At 42.2% G+C, this 22,168-nt stretch overlaps 1 protein-coding gene across 1 annotated transcript; it reads right to left on the bottom strand.

The window, feature by feature from the left end:
• Window positions 1-12,832: 12,832 nt before the first annotated feature.
• eif2s2 (eukaryotic translation initiation factor 2, subunit 2 beta) lies at window positions 12,833-18,226 on the bottom strand. Its single transcript, XM_024444904.2, has 9 exons — window positions 18,068-18,226; window positions 15,433-15,613; window positions 15,214-15,314; window positions 14,784-14,916; window positions 14,565-14,668; window positions 14,150-14,298; window positions 13,643-13,699; window positions 13,441-13,526; window positions 12,833-13,105 (listed from the first exon to the last, which is right to left on the bottom strand). The coding sequence occupies exons 1-9, from the start codon at window positions 18,083-18,085 to the stop codon at window positions 12,930-12,932; spliced, it is 1,005 nt and encodes a 334-aa protein (XP_024300672.1). The 5' UTR covers window positions 18,086-18,226; the 3' UTR covers window positions 12,833-12,929.
• Window positions 18,227-22,168: the final 3,942 nt, after the last annotated feature.

Raw genomic sequence — 22,168 nt, 5'->3', positions numbered from 1 at the left:
TCATTTGAGTCAATTGGTGGTGTACCTGTGGATGTATTTCAAGGCCTAAGTCCTTTCTTCTGAAACTTGTCAGTCTATTCTTGTTCTGAGAAATTGCCAAGAAACTGAAGACGCTGTGTACTACCCCCTTCACAGAACAGCGCAAACTGGCTCTAACCAGAATAGAAAGAGGAGTGGTAGGTCCCGGTGCACAACTGAGCAAGAGGACAACTACATTTGGGTGTCTAGTTTGAGAAACAGACGCCTCACAAGTCCTCAACTGGCAGCTTCATTAAATAATGCCCGCAAAACACCAGTCTCAACGTCAACAGTGAAGAGGCGACTCTGGGATGCTGGCCTTCTTGGCAGAGTTCCTCTGTCAAGTGTCTGTTCTCAAAGGGCCAGCTACCCTTTGCCTTGATGACAGCTTTGCACACTCTTGGCATTCATGAGGCAGTCACCTGGAATGCATTTCAAATAAAAAGTTAATTTGGGGAATTCCTTTCCTTCTAAATGTGTTTGAGCCAATCAGTTGTGTTGTGACAAGGCAAGATTGGTATACAGAAGATAGCACTACTTGGTCAAATGCAACATTACGGCAAGAACAGCTCAAATAAGCAAAGGGAAATGACAGTCTATCATTACTTTAAGACAAAGGTCAGTCAATCCGGAAAATGTCAAGAACTTGGAAAGTTTCTTCAAGTGCAGTCGCAAAAGCCATCAAGCGCTATGATGAAACTGGCTCTCATAAGGATCGCCACAGGAAAGGAAGACCCAGAGTTACCTCTGCTACAGAGGATAAGTTCATTAGAGTTACCAGCCTCATCAATCAGCAATTAATTGCACCTCAGATTGCAGCCCAAATAAATGCTTCAAATAACAGACATCTCAACATCAACTGTTCAGAGGAGACTGCGTGAGTCATGCCTTCATGGTTGAATTGTTGCAAAGACACCACTACTAAAAGGTCACCAATAACAAGAGACTTGCTTGGGCCAAGAAACACAAGCAATGGACATTAGACCGGTGGAAATCTGTCCTTTGTTCTGATGAGTCCAAATGTGAGATTTTTGGTTCCAGCCGCCGTGTCTTTGTAAGACGCAGAGTCGGTGAATGGATTATCTCCGCATATGTTGTTCCCCCATGAAGCATGGAGGAGGACGTGTGATGGTGTGGGGATGCTTTGCTGGTGACACTGTCTGTGATTTATTTAGAATTCAAGGCACTTAACCAACATGGCTAACACAGCATTCTGCAGCAATACACCATCCCATCTGGTTTGCGTTTAGTGGGACTGTCACTTGTTTTTAACAGGACAATGACCCAACACATCTCCAGGCTGTATAAGGGCTATTTGACCAAGAAGGAGAGTAATGGAATGCTGCATCAGATGACCTGGCCTCCACAATCACCCGACCTCAACCCAATTGAGATGGTTAGGGATGAGTTGGACTGTTGAGTGAAGGAAAAGCAGCCAACAAGTGCTCAGCATGTGGGAGACTGTTGGAAAAGCATTCCAGGTGAATACCTCTTGAAGCTAGTTGAGAGTGTGCAAAGCTGTCATCAAGGCAAAGGGTGGCTACTTTGAAGATTCTAAAATATAACATATTTTTTGATTGTTGAACACATTTTTGTGTAGATAATAGTACAAATAAAGAGACGTCACTACAGACCCTGGTTCGTTTCTGGGCTGTATCACAACCGGTCGTGATCAGGAGTACTATAGGGCGGCGTACAATTGGTCAAGCATCGTCCGGGTTAGGGCCGGAGTAGGCTGTCATTGTAAATAAGAATTTGTTCTTAACTGACATGCCTAGTTAAATGAAAACATTTTTAAAAAATGATTAATTTCTGTCAAGTTGGCTGTTGATCTCTGCTACACAGCCATTTTCAAGCCTTGTCATAGATTTGCAAGCAGATTTAGGTCAAAACTGTAACTAGGCAACCCAGGAACATTCAATGTCGTCTTGGTAAAAAACTCAAGTGTATATTTGGCTATGTTTCAGGTTGTTATGCTGAAAGGTAAATTTGTCTTCCAGTGTCTGTTGTAAAGCAGACTGAACCATGTTTTCCTCTAGGATTTTGCCTGTTTAGCTCTATTCTGTTTCTTTTCATCCTAAAAAACTCCCTATTCCTTGCCAATGACAAGCATACTCATAACATGAGGCAGCAACCAACATGCTTGAAAATAGGAAGAGTGGTACTCAGTGTTGCGTTGGATTTTTGTTGCAGTTTTACTTTAGTGCCTTATGTTTCTTTTCAATCTGTCATTTAGGTTAGTATCGTGAAGTTACTACAATGTTGTTGATCCATCCTCAATTCTCCTTTCACAGCCATTCAATTATGTAACTGTTTTAAAGTCACCTCATTGTGAAATCCCTGAGCAGTTTCCTTCCTCTCCGGCAACTGAGTTAGGAAGGACACCTGTATCTTTGTAGCGACTGGATGTATTGATACACCATCCAAAGGGTTTTTAATAACTTCACCATGCTCAAATGGATATTCAATGTCTGCTTTGTTTTATTTTTACCCATCTACCAATTCTTTGCGAGGCAAGGGAAAACTGCTCTGGTCTTTGTTGTTGAATCTGTATTTGAAATTCACTGCTCAACTGAGGGACCTTACATATACTTTTATGTGTGGGGTACAGAGATAAAGTAGTCATTTAAAAATCATGTTATACACTTTTATTGCACACAGTGAGTTCATGCAACTTATTATGTGACTGGCTAAGCAAACGTTTACTCTTTCCATAACTAAGGGGTTGAATACTTATTGACACAAGTCATTTCAGATGTACATTTTTTGTTAATTTGTAACAATGTTTAAAAACATAAATCCACTATTATCATTGGGTTTACTTGCTAGCTACCTACACAAATAGCTAGCTAGAACAAAGTGTTAATAAGATAAATTCATTTAAAAAGATTAAAAGCAATACAAATAAGTTCTCCAGTGTGTGTGTAGGACAGTGACAGAAATCCTCAATTTCATTTAAAAAAAATTGTAACAACAAAATGTGGAAAAAGTCAAGGGGTGTGAATACTTTCTGAAGGCACTGTATATGTTCGAGCTGTTGGCTTCTAGCGACGAAGAAGATGTGAATTCAGAAAACGATGTTCAACTACCCTTGCCCGCGACGTCTTTGAATGGTATGTAACGTTATGTAGCCTAGCTAAAGTTGTTATAGCTAGTTAACGTTACCTTGTTAAATGTATCTCTAGCAGGCACAACACTGAAAGTTCTGACAAAGCCTGTAAATTAATGTTAACTGGAAACATTAGAAACTGGAGCCTTACTGATGTGTTTATTTACTGGTTCTGAGCATATCTACTACTTGCCTGGCTACCCAGACTCTTTGCTCCAGCCAAAGGCCCACAGACATTAGTTTCTTCTCCGCAATGTGTCTGGAACTGATTACCTCCTCGACCCTTCAGCCAGGGCCGGCGCTATAGGCGGGCCTTAGGGGGCCTGCCCTGCCCTAGTGTACCTCCTTGCCCATCTAAATAAAATATTGAAATATTTATAATTTATTTGATCGAGACGTGTGCCAACAAAAAGATGCATCAATTTCAGTTTAAGCATCCAAGCGAGTGAAACAGCACCCCTCTGTCTCAGTATGTGTAGACCATTTATTTGATGCTGTCTGGACCAAGAGTATGGCATATCATATTATTTCTAGCCAGACAGCATAAGATACATGTGCTACATATAGAGGGGCTCTGTTTCGCTTGCTCGGATGCTTTTTCCAGTGATTCTGTCCTATATAAGCCCAATGTGTTTCTATGGGAATAATATGCAGACCTAAGCTTGTCACCTGTCTTTCCTCCTTTAGACAAAGACTCCCATTGTTAGGGCAGAGAAATGAGAATCTCATCATTATATACAGATCGCTGGTTTCTGCCTATTGCAAATTAGAAAGGAGAGTTGGTTGGAGGAGAGTTGGTTGGTGCACAGTGCTGTGTTAGAATGCTGCATTGCCCTAAAGTAAATTAATGTTCCGCCTAAATTAGATAATTACTCCTGTCTAAATAAAATAATTTAAAATACTTCACCAGGGAACATGTCTTATACACAGAGGATCATTAGTTTATTTTTTTCTGTGGATTGTTTCAAAACACAAGTGTGTTTGGGAAGCCCATGATTTGGGTAGTGTGCGTGGCAATAGGTTACGCTGATTGAGTTGCGGCTGTCACTGTAAAGCGTTAATAAATATGTGTTAAGAGAGTGTCTTGAGTATAATTTAAAATGTTGCATCAAGAAGAGGGGAGGGGGGTGTGGCGAAGATATGGTATGTCTCTCTCCACAAGCATGCATATGTAGGAAAGTGCCCATTTGGCAATGTCTGATTTCTGATTGTCTTAACTCACCAAGTACACCACAAATTTTTTCTTCACCTCACACAAGTCAACAAAGTCTGTTTTTTAATATCCATTGCGAAAGATGGTTCCTCAGTATTTGAAAAATCTTTCCAACACTTCCGGCCTCGATAATCAACAAGACGTGTGAAAGAGCAAAATATCATGACCTGATGATCCCATAAATCCACTGGAAACTTAATAAAAAAACAACTTTCTGTCCCGAGCTCACTGGCGCAGGAAACTCTGAGGCCCTGGAATAGGCTAGTTGATACAATGTTGCCAGTTCGCTAGCAACAGCTCAAGTCAAGACAGATAGAAAGGGAGGAAGACAGGCGGGGTAGATAAAAGAATGTGATTGGTAGAACCAGAATTTATCCGAATATTTTCTACTGTTTGTATTTGTTGGCTTTAGGCCTATTTATTTTACTTAGTTGACGTTGTAAGTTATAGGCCTACTGCTGGATCTTCGAGTTCTGTTTTAATTTCTTTAGCCGCCAATGGATCAGCCTGTGTCAATGTGTCCATAATACTTTTAGATTTTTAACATTTTACTTCAGATTGAGAAATTAAACTGTATTATTGAAATGAAAGTGTTTCGAGAAAATGTGATCTGCGTGGCAGGTTTTATATGCACATTTTCTCAGTGTACCAGTTGGGATAATGGTACAATGTATTTCTCATCCCTGGATTGAAGTACGTTTTCCGAGCCACGTCTCTGGCCGGCTCCGCGGTGCCTTAATGCTGTCCGACCCTAGTGCAGCTGTAAGCAAGTGGGTTGGATCTGCTGTCTATAAGTGCAGGAGCATACAGGTCAGCAACTGAATAACTGCAGAAGACAGTCTTCATAGATAATGTACTTAGTAGACAAGAGCAAAGGGGTCGGGGATGACCTGAAACAAAAGCAAATAATTACATAAACATAAAGCCAAAGATCTGTATAACTAACCCTTGTCCTATCTGTGATAAAGCCGAGCTAGTAGGTGCAAGTCTAATACACATCATGTGATCAAGCATCATGATACCACAGGTGAATGGGGTTAGTTAGCATCTTTTGACCATACTTTGTGTAGCTAGTACATGCCAGACATAAAGATATTGCAGGTCATTGTGTGTGTAGCTAGCTAGCCTATTTGCAAGGCAATGTTCTTTTGCATTGTCACTGAAAGATGGTGGGTAATTATGCAGGAATTTTGCAAACGCGTTCCCATTATCATGCTTTGTTTACAGAATTTACTTTGTTTATCAAGCAAAGGCAACTACAGCAAAACGTTTTGCTGTAGTGTTTCTAGTTAACTAGCTAGCAAGCTAAATATTCAAAAGTTTTTAGATGACCATGGCAAAACATTTATACCAAGGCAAACGCATTACTCATTACAACAGCAAAGGTGAGCTAGCCTACCTTTCTTGTCCGTCCTCAGTGTCTGTGATGGTTTCATCCAGATGAAAAGTACTATCAGATCCTTCACTAATGTTAAGAGTAAAAAGCGTGGCCTTTTTAAGTCTGCCTTTACCAGCAAATTCCAACCATCGTCATCAGTGTTCTGGACTTGTTGGGAAGATAACAGTTGGCTTGGGTGTCTTGCATCCAAAGTTGAGGCACCTAGGTGTCCTTTTTCGGTTTGGCTGTACTGTGACTTTCTCCAAAACAATGCTACTGGATTACCGACAATGGTAGTCAACTCTGCATCCAGGTAACCTAACCTACGATGATTTATGCCTTCCAGTTGTGGAACCTCCGTCTGAGGGAGGTCACTTAAGAACCCACAGAAAGTAACAGATTATTTTTTACACACAATACTCTTCAGCACTCAGCGGTCCCATTCTGTGAGCTTGTGTGGCCTATCACTTTGCAGCTGAGCCGTTGTTGCTCCTAGACGTTTCCATTTCACAATAAAAGCACTTACAGTTGACCGGGGCAGCTCTAGCCGAACAGAAATTTGACAAACTGACTTGTTGCAAAGGTGGAATCCTATGATGGTGCCAAATTGAGAGTCACTGAGCTCTTCAGTAAGGCCATTCTACTGCCAATGTTTGTCTATGGAGATTGCATGGCTGTGTGCTCGATTTTATACACCTGCCAGCAACGGGTGTGGCTATATACCTTTGTGTATATATAGTATGTGCAGTGCTTGCTTTGTTATCCAACTGATCTTGTGTCCTTTAAGTCATCCTGTGAACACTGTTCATTGCTGCTCGCAGCTATATTTTTTGTTCTGTCTCCAATTGTTGTAGTGTGGACAGTTACCACATCACTGATATTATCTGAGTATTTCCTAGGGAATGAAGAAATGATGTAGTAACCAAATACACAATTGCTAACTTTCTGGTTCTGATTTATACGTAATGGTTATTAGAATGAATCCTGAAGAAAATAACAATTGTTGGTAAGCATTGTGTAATTACCATTTTACCATGCAATTTCTCAATCCCAGGCAATTAGCATACAGTTCATTTGAAAAAGATTCGATGGTACTTTTGTATACTTTTTAGCCAGTAGTTCTGAAAGTAGCACTCACGGACCAAAAGTGGTCCCCGCACATTGTATACTGTCATATATAGTATGTGAAGATACAGTGCATTCGGGAAGTGCTCACCCTTTGACTTTTTCCACATTTTGTTACTGTAGAGCCTTATTCTAAAATGGTTAAAATATTTGTTTTCCCTCATCAATCTACACACAATACCCCATAATTCGACCTGTACGCTCTCATTGGCTGGCCCTCGCTTCATACTCGTCGCCAAACCCACTGGCTCCATGTCATCTACAAGACCCTGCTAGGTAAAGTCCCCCCTTATCTCAGCTCACTGGTCACCATAGCATCACCCACCTGTAGCACGCGCTCCAGCAGGTATATCTCTCTGGTCACCCCCAAAACCAATTCTTTCTTTGGCTGCCTCTCCTTCCAGTTCTCTGCTGCCAATGACTGGAACGAACTACAAAAATCTCTGAAACTGGAAACACTTATCGCCCTCACTAGCTTTAAGCACCAGCTGTCAGAGCAGCTCACAGACTCCATGTGTAACTCTGTGTCGTTGTATGTGTCGAACTGCTTTGCTTTATTTTGGCCTAGGCGCAATTGTAAATGAGAACTTGTTCTCAACTTGCCTACCTAGTTAAATAAAGGTGAAAGAAAAAATAAAGAAAAAATGACAAAGCAAAAGCAGGTTATGTTTACAATTTGCAATGTTTGCATATGTTTTTAATGTTAAACTGAAATACCACATTTGCATAAGTATTAAGACCCTTTACTCAGTACTTTGTTGAAACACCTTTGGCAGGGATTACAGCCTTGATTCTCCTAGGGTATGATGCTACAAGCTTGGCACACCTGTATTTGGGGAGTTTCTCCCATTCTTCCTGGCAGATCCTCTCAAGCTATGTTAGGTTGGATGGGGAGCGTTGCTGCATAGCTATTTTCAGTTCTCTCCAGAGATGTTCGATCGGGTTCAAGTCTGGGCTACTCAATAACATTCAGAGACATGTCCTGAATCCACTACTGCGTTGTCTTGGCTGTGTGCTTAGGGTCGTGGTCCTGTTGGAAGGTGTACCTACGCCCCAGTCTGAGGTCCTGAGCAGGTTTTCATCAAGGATCTCTCTTTACTTTGCTCTGTTCATCTTTGCCTCGATCCAGACTAGCCTCCCAGTCCCTGCCACTGAAAAACATCCCCACAGCATGATGCTGCCAACACCATGCTTCACCGTTGGGATGGTGCCAGGTTTCCTCCAGACGTGACACTTGGCATTCAGGCCAAAGAGTTCAATCTTGGTTTCATCAGACCAGAGAATCTTGTTTCTCATGGTCTGAGAGTCCTTTAAGTGCCTTTTGGCAAACTCCAAGTGGGCTGTCATGTGCATTTTACAAAGGAGTGGCTTCCATCTGGCCACTTTACCATAATGGCCTGATTGGTGGAGTGCTGCAGAGATGGTTGTCCTTCTGAAAGGTTCTCCACAAAGGAACTCTGGATCTCTGTCAGAGTGACCATCGGGTTCTTGGTCACCTCCCTGACCAAGGCCCTTCTCAGTTTGGCCCGGCAGGCCAGCTCTAAGAAGAGCCTTGGTGGTTCCAAACTTCTCCCATTTAAGAATGATGGAGGCCACTGTGTTCTAGGGGACTTTCATTGCTGCAGAAATCTTTTGGTACCCCTCCCCAGACCTATGCTTCGACACAATCCTGTCTCGGAGCTGTACGGACAATTCCTTCGACCTCATGGCTTTGTTTTTGCTATGACATGCACTGTCAACTGTGGGACCTTATATAGACAGGTGTGTGCCTTTCCAAATTATTTCCAATCAATTGAATTTACCACAGGTGGACTCTAATGAAGTTGTAAAACATCTCAAGGATGATCAATGGAAACAGGATGCACCTGAGCTCAATTTCGAGTCTCATAGCAAAGGGTCTGTTTACTTATGTAAATAACATATTTCATACATTTGCAAACATTTCAAAAACCTGTTTTTGCTTTGTCATTATGGGGTACTGTGTGTAGATTGATGAGGAAATAAATAAATGTATTTCATATTAGGATAAGGCTGTAACGTAACAAAATGTGGAAAAAGGAAAAGGGTCTGAATACTTTCCAAATGCACTGTATGTGCCTCAGGTAATTTCTCTCTCCCTCTGTCCCTCGCACTGCAACCTCATTGGAAAACGCTGGGCAGGCCTCATTCTAGCTGTCACTCAAGTGCAAGGGGCTGAATCTCATTGGCTAGAACTTTAATTTACTAGTGGACTGGCCCATGTGGGGGGAAATTTAGGGAAAATGGAGTGGCTCAGCTTCAAGAAAACAGTTGATTTCAAACTAGGGATTTCGTGGCTCATTGAGGTAAAACAGTAATTCTGCTAATAGATTATCCATGTATGAACTACACAGACACATCCGGCCCAAAGCGGGAGGTTTAAAACATAATTTCTTAGTCGCAAAAGTAGAGGAGCATGTCTTTAAAGTAAACCATAGCCATTAAGCGTGATTTCCTACACAACCATTACCCTGATTATGTGCTACTACCTTTGAAAAAATATCAACATTTTGTCACATCCTGACCATAGAAAGCTTTTATTTTCTATGGTAGAGTAGGTCAGGGCGTGACTAGGGGTGTTTAGTCTAGTTTATTATTTCTATGTGGGGTTCTAGGTTTATTTTTTTATGTTGGTGTTTGTGTATGATTCTCAATAAGAGGCAGCTGGTAATCGTTGTCTCTAATTGGGGATCATACTTATGTTGCATTTTTTCCACCTGTGGATTATGGGATATTGTTTATGTTTAGTTGCCTGTTCACAATACATTGTCATCACGGTTCATTTATTCTTTATTTTGTTTTGTATTCGTTTAAGTTTCACTTTCTTTATTAAACATGTGGAACTCTATGTACACTGCGCCTTGGCCCGATCATCATTATTACGAACAACATAACACGTGTTCACTATACAGACCCACCATACTGCTCAACCAGTTACCTCAAACCAACTCCTGGGCAAAGAAGTCTCCTTCCAACTGAAATATAGCCCTATTGAGCAATGGCATACTTTATTCTTGGTTAATAGCTGAGCAGTTTCTCTGACATTATGCATTAAAACATGCATTTTTCATTGGAGCCCAATTACCCATAGGCTTATGGTGTGAGGCTATCACAGTTAGTCAGCCCAGGATATTTCTGGAGGTTCATGCTGGCTACACGATCATGCCTGACTGTATTTCACTCTCTCCAGTTGAGCAGATCTAGGAATGCATGTGGAAAGGCCCCCTGGAATGAACTCTTGCTCAGAGTAATCCATCACATCATGTCCACAGCACACAGCGGTGCTGTGGGGCTATCTCAGAACTTGTGCAAGTCACTCAATTATCAGTAACTACTCGTAGATCCATTACTTCTAGCCAAGGCTTGTGACACTAGCAAGATACACTTTAATTGGGAATACATCAATCTGAGGTAAGTGAAGAGTTTCCAAAATGTTTGGCAAGGGAAACTACATCTTGTGCAATTAGCTACATAATTTATATCATAATTGATTTGTAGTAATCCTTTATGTTCTTTCAAGGTACATATGACTTGGATGAGCGAACCTTTGAATGTCCAATGTTTTAAAGTATTTACAGATTTTGGAGCTGCCTTCAAAGACATTCCATCCCTTGACTATGTGGAAATATGCACTAGTTTTAAAGAGCCTCTGCTCAGTCTCAGTAAGGCCAGGCTAGAAAACACGCTCATTATTCATGAGTGCCTCACCTCCTCTCTGAGTGTACGGTGATGTTAACCAGGAGGGTCACATTGGAGGACATGCTGCTGCGGAGGCTGTGTGAGAGCAGCACTGGGCCTTTAATCATTAGATTAAGCACATCCTGAGTCACATGAAACCATTTTAACAAGGAGAAAAAGCAGAGCTGTTCATGAATCGTGTCACAACAGCTGCCAGTGAACACACCCCCTTTTAGTGTGAGATGGAGTCAATTAGAGGGAGTAAAACAATAGTTGGCCTTGCTAGCATTTCCTTGTCTCCATATAAAATTAGCTATTTTTCCCCAGACCTGTGCCTCAACACAATCCTGTCTCGGAGCAGTATGGACAATTCCTTCGACAGCAAGACTCTTCCTAGAGCTGGCCGCCTGGCCAAACTGAGCAATCTTGGGAGAAGGGCCTTGCTCAGGGAGGTGACCAAGAACCCGATGGTCACTCTGATAGAGCTCCAGAGTTCATCTGTGGAGATGGGAGACCAATCAGGCCTTTATGGTAGAGTAGCTAGATGGAAGCCACTCCCCAGTAAAAGGAACGTCAGCCCGCTTGGAGTTTGCCAAAAGGCACCTAAAGGACTCTGACTCTGACCATGAGAAACAAGATTCTCTGGTCTGATGAAACCAAGATTGAACTCTTTGGCCTGAATGCCAAGCGTCACGTCTGGAGGAAACCTGGCAACATCCCCAAGGTGAAGCATCATGCTGTGGGGATGTTTTTCAGTGGCAGGGACTGGGAGACTAGTCAGGATCGAGGGAAAGATGAAAAGTTCAGAGATCCTTGATGAAAACTTGCTCCAGACTGCTCAGGACCTCAGACTGGGCCAAAGGTTCACGAGCCTAAACATACAGCCAAGACAACGCAGGAGTGGCTTCGGCACAAGTCTCAATGTCTTTGAGTGGCCCAGCCAGAACCCAGACTTGAACTCGAATGAACATCTCTTGAAAGACCTGAAAATAGCTATGCCGTGACGCTCCCCATCCAACCTGGCAGAGCTTGAGAGGTTATGCAGAGAAGAATGGGAGAAACTCCCCAAATCAGGTGCCAAGCTTGTAGCATCATACCCTAGAAGACTCCAGGCTGTAATTGCTGCCAAAGGTTCTTCGGTTCTTCAACAAAGTACTGAAGAAAGGGTCTGAATACATATGTAAATGTGATACTTAAGTTTTATATTTGTAAGAAATGTGCAAACATTTCTAAAAACCAGTTTTTGTTTTGTCATTATGGGGTATTGTGTGGAGATTAAATAAGGTCGTAACGTAAAAATGATGAAAAGGTCAAGGGGTCTAAATACTTTACGAATACTCTCACACTTGCTTTTCCAACTGTTATATCCTCAAGTCACACGATTAACATGATTCATAGTGGTCATATTCAAACAGATGCATCTGGCTGAGAAAACCATGCAGGGGGACAGGTTTTAGGAGTTGGCCTATTACCTTCACATCTTCTCTACCATCTTACCTTCAGCAGGAAGAAAAGTAACCTTTTCTGACTTATTCGAGACCCGCCCCGGATACAAAGAACTCCAAAATGAGCCTTAAATCTTTTTCAGCAAACTTTTGGTGCATTCAAACCAGAAAGCATGTCCGATGCAGCGTTAGAGAAATGATCTGTAAACATTTAAATTAGCATTACACAAAAAAAATCTGTTTTAAGCTGACAGTTGTATCTCAATTTTATGCATCTGTGCTGAAAGGTGAGAGCGGTTTGTCAGACCATGATACATCCCAAAAATTGGTATTCTGTCATCTGTAGCATCCGGTTAGGCCTACTAACTATTATGACCCCTTTATGGAAAAATGGAACTCACAATGGTGGTCTTCCTTTTGCTCTACAGCCCCCACAAGCATCTTGGGACTCGTATTCAGTCGATCTACAAACTTGCCCAGAATCAAACCAGGGCCTGTGGGGATACCTCTAGCACGGAGATGCAGTGCTTTAGACCGCTGCGTCACTTAAGAGCCACAAATTATAGGACAGATACTTCAGACCAAACCTATAGATTTTGAGAGGGGGGGGGGGTAAAACTGTTCCATGTAGTGAATCTGTTAATGAATAACCTAATACAGCCCTTTAACTTTGGCATTCATAACACTGAGCTTTCTTTCTTTTGAAAAAATGTGAAAACCTGGTGCACACAGTGAAGGTGTAGACAAAATAATTGATTTCAAAGTAGTATAGAGTAAACAACACATTAAGTTCATCACCTTGGCCCTCCATAGTGATGGGATGATAGAATTGGGAAATATAGACAGCGTCTGATCACACAGATGGTATGCGATTTATTAATTTCTTTACAATAGGCAGCGGTAACAAATCCACACAGTCCATAAAAGCATCCAGCCTGGCCCATCCTAATTGGCTTTGGCACGGAGCTGTGCCCTCTTGCCCGTGACGGCCTGGAAACCAGCCTTGATGCTGGCAACGGAGCAGCGGGAGTGGCATGTCTCGCACTGCAGGAAGTAGAGTCGTGTGTCCTTCTGGAGGATGGTGTCGGGGGAGCGGCATGTATGGCACGTCACATACTCCTCTGTGAAGAGAGGGAAAGAAACACTGGCGTGAGACTGGGAAGTAAAGCGGATTTATCTAATTAATCTTAACAGTAAGTTATTCAAAATGCAATAAAAGAGCCTACACTACGAATTGACATAACGTGATCTCTGGAGAAACATCTCCAGCAGGTCTGGTTATGAGCATGGCTTGCGAACCATGTTGTTATCCCTATCATATTAAACACATTTTTGTAAGTACAGTAGATAAACACCATCCTCTCATTTGCAATTATATGATTAACTGAAATCAGAATTATATCAATTAAATAGAGATGTGTACAAAGGTAGGACAATTGTCAACACAAACACTTACTAATATATCTCCGTAAGACATTCTCTATCTGTTTCTGCTGGAATCTTCCTTTGATGATGAGCTGATTAGTTCCGTCTATAGAACCACTGTTGCAATAAAAAACAGTTTCATTCATGAATCCATAGCATTCTTAGACTCATTCATTTAACAATTATTATTTAAGCATGATCTGTTTTTCTTCACTTGCCAACCCAAACCTTACCTTGTTCCAAGCTCAGCCAACAAGAAGGCCAGGAGATGTTTTGGCTGGCGATGCAACCTGTCAAGAAATTAGCAAATGATTAGCAAATCAACAAGTGAGAGTGAAAGTCATAAAAACTCCACATCTCTAAAAAAGGCAACAGGGGATCCCAGGGTACTGGCATATACGGTTGGGCGGTATGCAGATTTTTATAGTCATAACGTTTCTGTACCATACTGGGGTATACGGTATTTCCGGAACGGCACAAAGGGGCACTACAAAAAAAAGTTTAAATTGGAACAGGGATCTTGATCCAGGTGGGGATTGAATGTAGCTTGATCTTGACATCTAGCCACTTAGCTAGCAAGTTAGAAAACGAAATGCATAGCTGGAGCCCTGCGCTGGATATTATTTGACATCTTAGATTTCTTAAAGTTATAACGCATTGGCGTATTATTGAAAACAATACTGTCGGTATTTTGAAATACCCCGGTATATCGCCCAAGCCTAGTGGCATATCATTCTCACAGTTTGCAGATGTCTGTGAAGTTAACGAAGGAGGACTTCTTGGTGCCCACTCGGACCACCTGGGGAGGCTTCATGACAAACTTCCTCTTCTCCCCAGCCACCATGTCAGGGTTCTTTTCCCGCATGATGTTGAAGACACGGTTCAGCAGCTATAAGGGAGGGAGATGAGTCAGCCTGGATTTTAGGATGAAATACTTGGGAAACACCACATAAAAACATTCACGTCAACAAGACGAGACCAATTGATTTTCTAAATGAAGATGTGACTAACCATTCCTTTCTTTAAGGTCATGATGACCAGGTGTCTTGTCCTACATCTTAGGTCTCTTATGAAAATGTTCAGTTGGTAATAACTTGGGTGTAATATTCCTCTAAAATCTTAAGAAGTCTCTCTTGACCCAGACTTAGTTTGTACCTCGTCATATGTGTAGTCTCTCTCTGAGCCCGCCCACGCAGGGCCCGACTGTGTGCTGCTGAACGTGATGTCGTCAGTGTTCTTTCCATCTTCATCTTCCTGGGCTGTAAACCACAAGGTATGACGGACCAAAGGTCAGTTAGCATGCTGGTTGTATTAATTAAACACATTATATCCAGCCTGTAAATTTTATCCAGCCTTTAAATTTGGTACACTCACCGTCATCTTTGATTTCCATGTCATCATCCATGTCGAAATTCACAGCCTTTGACTTCCTTTTCTTTTTTCCTAGTTCCAACATCAAGTCGTCCTCGTCGTTGGTTTCGGAGGGCTCTGCCTCAATTTTCAGTTCCTGTACATCGAAAGTTTTGCAATACAGTCAATTTAATACATACTACAATGTCAAGCCACAACAGATACACTGTATAATTGAAAGAAACATAATATTTTAACTTTCTACATATGCAAGGATATATCTTATCCCTAAATATGAGACACGAAGTGGACAAACTACAAAGTTGAAAGGAATCCATTTTGTAGATAAGTCAACAAACATTATCATTTAACAGACGCTCTTGTGAAAACGTGTTAAAAAAGAAGGCAACATTCTACACACTAAGGTCCACTGGGCACTTGACCCAAAACGTACCTTCATTCCATCCTCTATGTCATTGTCAAATGTCTTTGCTTTCTTCTTTTTTTTCTTCTTCTGGTTGAAGAAATTTAAGTCGTCCAGGTCATCTGAGATTTCTGGAAAACAAACAAATCAAGATCAAAAAGTTGTACTTACAACAGGTCTTAAAAAATTCTGACTACATGCAAACTCACCCTTTGGGTTTATATTATGTTAAGGTCTCGCCTTCCTCACCTTTCCTCCTTCCCTCATCCTCATCAAAGTCCACCTCTCTGTCCTCTCCTCCATCCACCTCCACCTCCTTTGTTTCTGGCTGTGGAGCATCCTCACTGGCACCGTCCCCTCCTTCTTCATCCAACATGAAAGGCTTCTTCTTCTTTTTCTTCTTCTTGGACATGTTGGGGTCAAATATCATCTACAAAGCCAAAAGAAAAGTGTTACAAATGGCTGACCCCTATGACACTGTCAGTATTACATCTTGCAAATATAGCTAGCTTAAAAGCCTGTTGGGGATGACAAATATTGGCAGATTATGTGTTCCTAGTCAATGTTGCATCATGTTAAGGAATTCATGTGTAATGTTAGCTAGCTTGCTGTCAGTAACTAGTTAGTATTTCGCTAGTCTGATTGTTCAGGTGAAAATGCACAATTAATTGGTATATACAGCCTGACATTAATGCCTCCAAAATCTTGTAAATGTTCCTTTACAAGCCATAATATTGAATACAATTCCATTTAAACTCGGGCTCCCGAGTGGCACAGCGGTCTAAGGCACTGCATCTCGGTGCTAGATGTGTCTCAACTAGAGGTCGACCGATTAATCGGAATGGCCGATAAATTAGGGCTGATTTTAAGTTTTCAGAACAATCGGAAATTGGTATTTTTGGGCGCCGCTGTGTCGATTTTTTATATTTTTTATATATACCTTTATTTAACTCGGCAAGTCAGTTAAGAACACATTCTTATTTTCAGTGATGACCTAGGAACGGTGGGTTAACTGCCTGGTTCAGGGGCAGAACGACAGATTTTCCCCTTGTCAGCTCGGGGGATTCAATCTTGCAACCTTACAGTTAACTAGTCCAACGCAATAATGACCTGCCTCTCTCTCGTTGCACTCCACAAGGAGACTGCCTGTCACGCGAATGCAGTAAGCCAAAGTAAGTTGCTAGCTAGCATTAAACTTATCTTATAAAAAACAATCAATCATAATCACTAGTTAACTACACATGGTTGATGATATTACTAGATATTATCTAGCGTGTCCTGTGTTGCATATAATCTGACTGAGCATACAAGCATACAAGTATCTAAGTATCTGACTGAGCGGTGGTAGGCAGAAGCAGGCGCGTAAACATTCATTCAAACAGCACTTTCGTGCGTTTTGCAAACAGCTCTTCGTTGTGCGTCAAGCCTTGCGCTGTTTATGACTTCAAGCCTATCAACTCCCGAGATGAGGCTGGTGTAACCGAAGTGAAATGGCTAGCTAGTTAGCGCGCGCTAATAGAGTTTCAAATGTCACTCGCTCCGAGCCTTCTAGTGGTTGTTCCCCTTGCTCTGCATGGGTAACACTGCTTCGATGGTGGCTGTTGTCGTTGTGTTGCTGGTTCGAGCCCAGGGAGGAGTGAGGAGAGGGATGGAAGCTATAAAGTCACACTGGCAATAGTAAAGTGCCTATAAGAACATTCAATAGTCAAAGGTTAATGAAATACAAATGGTATAGAGGGAAATAGTCATATAATTCCTATAATAACTACAACCTTAAACTTCTTATTGAAGACTCATGTCTTGAAGACTCATGTTTCCAATTCTAGGCTGTATCATAACCGGCCGTGATTGGGAGACCCATAGGGTGGTGCACAATTGGCCCAGTTTTCTTAACTGGCTTGCCTAGTTAAATAAATACTTCCTCCACTGGTTGTCTGAGGTTTTCCTTCTGCAGCTCAAAATTTGAGAAAACATCCATAGGGAAGTATTGTTTACCCAACTTTATAGTGCTGATAGGTATATGGTTAGGCACAGAGATAAAGTTAGATTTAAATTGGACATTATGTTTCTCTCGTCAGTAACTATTGAGCCAAGCATCTCATGACAAAAATGTCATATTGAAATCAGGGGAGGATGGAGAACCAAAACATTTCTTTTAAAATCACAATAAAATTATGTTCATTATCCTCCTGATTCAGAAAATACTATTTGTATTGTCATAGCATGATTTGTTCAATAGCTAGTTAACGAGAGAAATCGAATATCCAATATTAAAATATTTTTATCTCAGTACTCAAGATAAACGATATTGTCTCACATTTTGAGCAGCTAAAGGACAAACCGCAGAGATCACCGGCAGTTTAAATGTGATTTTATTCAACATTCTGGCTTGTAAGGAACATTTAGATGATTTTGCAGGCATTACCGCCAGGCTGTAACTACTATAAAGTAATTAATTGTGTTAGCTAAACAATGTATCCAATTCCTTAGTGGAGCCGCATATGCTCATATTTAAGATGGCAACAACAATTAGACTGTTGGCCATATGGATGGAAACTAGCGGCGACGAATCACTTCCATTAGAGCACACAATGAAGAAATGTCTGTTAGTTAACTATAGGAGCTAGCTAGCTATTGCATTGTCAGCCAAATTAAATTGAATCAGAGACTTTCACACAATCACAAATAGTTCGCAAGCTACATTGCTAGGATTTTTACTATTTTTTTTCGAAATGAAGCAGCTAAGGGGCGGCTAACGTTAGCCAGTAGTTAGCTAGCTAGCTTACTGCCTCATGTCATGCTCACACATGTGTAGGCCATAATGACGTTTCTCATGAAGACGAATTTACAATGGTAAATCACTATATAAAACGGGATTAGTTACCTCGTCGTCTCCCGACATGTTTCCAGACTATAATAACGATGAAAATCCCGTACAGTATGTGTTTTAACCAACCAAATCATTCAGTTTCGGGTTTCTTGCATCAGCTACCGGGCACTAGAAGATGCGCAAGCGCAGAAGTTCCATCTTTCATGCGCATGTGTAGAAATATCTACTGGGATATGTTTTTTGCTCCACCTCAACCTTCAGGTCAATATCTACGAAGATGGAGATAGTATAGGCTTTAAAGCAAGTATCTTTCACAAATTATGCATTGCTATTATTTCTAACTTTTAAACTATTTATTTTTTAAGCCACAATAAAAATATTTCCATAGTTTTCTTTGCATAGTATTTATATTTACTACTGTATTTATATGTACAGTGCCTCCATTGAGATCCAAGGTTCACAACATGTATTTCATGCATGTTATACCGAACAATGTGTTAGTTGCTGGAGCATTTTATTCAGAAACCCAGATATTTCTCCAACAATGTTATGGTCTCAAAACATAATTATTTTGCACATAAGTTATTCATTGCTGTTCTTATTTTGGGCCTGTATTTAGCATTTTATAAGGATCACCATTAGCTGCTACTTTTCCTGTGGTCCAAACAGGAACAAAAACAATACATCAAAATGAAACAATATCAAAACAACTACATCAGGTAGGTAGCCTAGTGGTTAGAGCGTTGGACTAGTAACCGAAAGGTTGCAAGATTGAATCCCTGAGCTGACAAGGTAAAAATCTGTCATTCTGCCCCTGAACAAGGCAGTTAATCCAGTGTTCCTAGGCCATCATTGAAAATAAGAATTTGTTCTTAGCTGACTTGCCTAGTTAAATAAAGGTAATTAAAAACAATACATAACACAATACATTGTGCACTATACAAACCACAATACAATGTGAGTGTGTGTTAGGGGAGGGTTTCCCAAACTCAGTCCTGGCCCCCTGGGTAGATTTTTGGGTTTTTCCCCTAACACTATACAGCTGATTCAAATAACCAACTCATCATCAAGCTTTGATGATTTGAATAACAGAGTATATTACTTCCAAGTATATTACTTGCTAAAGTTCAGTCCCTGGACGATAAAGTAGACGAGCGCAAGGCAAGGATCTCCTTCCAGAGAGACATCAGGGACTATAACATACTCTGCTTTGCAGAATCATAGCGCTCTCCGGATATATTGTTCCAGTCCAGCGGGGTTCTCTCCACTGTGATGATTAGAACTTATCCAAACCAAAAGCTGTGGATAGATGGCAGCATTCACGCAAAACTGAAAGCTTGAACCACCACATTTAACCATGGCAAGGTGACTGGGAACATGGACGTGGACGTGTAAAAAACAGACCAGCTATGACATCCGTCCCAGCAGCACTCAGGCTCTGTGTGTAGTTAATCCAACCCTCCCTGCCTAGTCAACGCCATTTTACCTGCTGTTGTTGTGCTAGCTGATTAGCTGTTGTTGTCTCACCTACTGTTTTAGCTAGCTCTCCCAATTCAACACCTGTGATTACTGTATGCCTAGCTGTATGTCTCTCTCAAATGTCAATATGCCTTGTATACATACTGTTGTTCAGGTTAGTTATCATTGTTTTAGTTTACAATGGAGCCCCTAGTTCCACTCTTCATACCCCTGATACCTCCTTTGTCCCACCTCCCACACATGCGGTGACCAGCATGTCCAGAGATACAACCTCTCTCATCATCACCCAGTGCCTGGGCTTACCTCCGCTGTACCCGCACCCCACCATACCCCTGTCTGCGCATTATGCCCTGAATATATTCTACCATGCCCAGAAATCTGCTCCTTTTATTCTCTGTCCCCAACGCCCTAGGCGACCAGTTTTGATAGCCTTTAGCCGCACCCTCATACTACTCCTCCTCTGTTCCGCGGGTGATGTGGAGGTAAACCCAGGCCCTGCGTGTCCCCAGGCACCCTCATTTGTTGACTTCTGTGATCGAAAAAGCCTTGGTTTCATGCATGTCAACATCAGAAGCCTCCTCCCTAAGTTTGTTTTACTCACTGCTTTAGCACACTCTGCTAACCCTGATGTCCTTGCCGTGTCTGAATCCTGGCTCAGGAAGGCCACCAAAAATTCTGAGATTTCCATACCCAACTATAACATTTTCCATCAAGATAGAACTGCCAAAGGGGGAGGAGTTGCAGTCTACTGCAGAGATAGCCTGCAAAGTAATGTCATACTTTCCAGGTCCATACCCAAACAGTTCGAACTACTAATTTTAAAAATTACTCTCTCCAGAAATAAGTCTCTCACTGTTGCCGCCTGCTACCGACCCCCCTCAGCTCCCAGCTGTGCCCTGGACACCATTTGTGAATTGATCGCCCCCCATCTAGCTTCAGAGTTTGTTCTGTTAGGTGACCTAAACTGGGATGTGCTTACCACCCCGGCAGTCCTATAATCTAAGCTAGATGTCCTCAATCTCACACAAATCATCAAGGAACCCACCAGGTACAACCCTAAATCTGTAAACAAGGGCACCCTCATAGACATCATCCTGACCAACTGGCCCTCCAAATACACCTCCGCTGTCTTAAACCAGGATCTCAGCGATCACTGCCTCATTGCCTGTATCCGTTACGGAGCCGCAGTCAAACGACCACCCCTCATCACTGTCAAACGCTCCCTAAAACACTTCTGTGAGCAGGCCTTTCTAATCGACCTGGCCCGGGTATCCTGGAAGGATATTGACCTCATCTCGTCAGTTGAGGATGCCCGGTCATTCTTTAAAAGTAACTTCCTCACCATTTTAGATAAGCATGCTCCGTTCAAAAAATACAGAACTAAGAACAGATATAGCCCTTGGTTCACTCCAGACCTGACTGCCCTCGACCAGCACAAAAACATCCTGTGGCGGACTAGAATAGCATCGAATAGTCCCCGCGATATCAACTATTCACGGAAGTCAGGAACCAATACACGCAGTCAGTCAGGAAAGCTAAGGCCAGCTTCTTCAGGCAGAAATTTGCATCCTATAGCTCCAACTCCAAAAAGTTCTGGGACACTGTGAAGTCCATGGAGAACAAGAGCACCTCCTCCCAGCTGCCCACTGCACTGAGGCTAGGTAACACGGTCACCACCGATAAATCCATGATTATCGAAAACTTCAACAAGCATTTCTCAACGGCTGGCCATGCCTTCCGCCTGGCTACTCCAACCTCGGCCAACAGCTCCCCCCCCGCAGCTACTCGCCCAAGTCTCTCCAGGTTCTCCTTTACCCAAATCCAGATAGCAGATGTTCTGAAAGAGCTGCAAAACCTGGACCCGTACAAATCAGCTGGGCTTGACAATCTGGACCCTCTATTTCTGAAACTATCCGCCGCCATTGTCGCAACCCCGATTACCAGCCTGTTCAACCTCTCTTTCATATCGTCTGAGATCCCCAAGGATTGGAAAGCTGCCGCAGTCATCCCCCTCTTCAAAGGGGGAGACACCCTGGACCCAAACTGTTACAGACCTATATCCATCCTGCCCTGCCTATCTAAGGTCTTCGAAAGCCAAGTCAACAAACAGGTCACTGACCATCTCGAATCCCACCGTACCTTCTCCGCTGTGCAATCTGGTTTCCGAGCCGGTCACGGGTGCACCTCAGCCACACTCAAGGTACTAAACGATATCATAACCGCCATCGATAAAAGACAGTACTGTGCAGCCGTCTTCATCGACCTTGCCAAGGCTTTCGACTCTGTCAATCACCATATTCTTATCGGCAGACTCAGTAGCCTCGGTTTTTCGGATGACTGCCTTGCCTGGTTCACCAATTACTTTGCAGACAGAGTTCAGTGTGTCAAATCGGAGGGCATGCTGTCCGGTCCTCTGGCAGTCTCTATGGTGGTGCCACAGGGTTCAATCCTCGGGCCGACTCTTTTCTCTGTATATATCAATGATGTTGCTCTTGCTGCGGGCGATTCCCTGATCCACCTCTACGCAGACAACACCATTCTATATACTTCCGGCCCGTCCTTGGACACTGTGCTATCTAACCTCCAAACGAGCTTCAATGCCATACAGCACTCCTTCCGTGGCCTCCAACTGCTCTTAAACGCTAGTAAAACCAAATGCATGCTTTTCAACCGTTC

The sequence above is a fragment of the Oncorhynchus tshawytscha genome, linkage group LG02 (assembly GCF_018296145.1).
Source record: "Oncorhynchus tshawytscha isolate Ot180627B linkage group LG02, Otsh_v2.0, whole genome shotgun sequence".
Taxonomy (NCBI): Eukaryota; Metazoa; Chordata; class Actinopteri; order Salmoniformes; family Salmonidae; genus Oncorhynchus; species Oncorhynchus tshawytscha.
Note: the sequence above shows the minus strand (reverse complement) of the source record. Positions and strands in the feature narration are given on the sequence as shown.

Bases quoted from the DNA above. Each gene is read 5' to 3' on its own strand.
- eif2s2 (XM_024444904.2), bottom strand. The intron at 14,299-14,564 runs GTACAAACTAAG...CCTCCCTTATAG, and splicing joins GAGACTACACATATGACGAG to CTGCTGAACCGTGTCTTCAA. The intron at 13,700-14,149 runs GTGAGAATGATA...ATTTCTTGACAG, and splicing joins TTCACAGACATCTGCAAACT to GTTGCATCGCCAGCCAAAAC.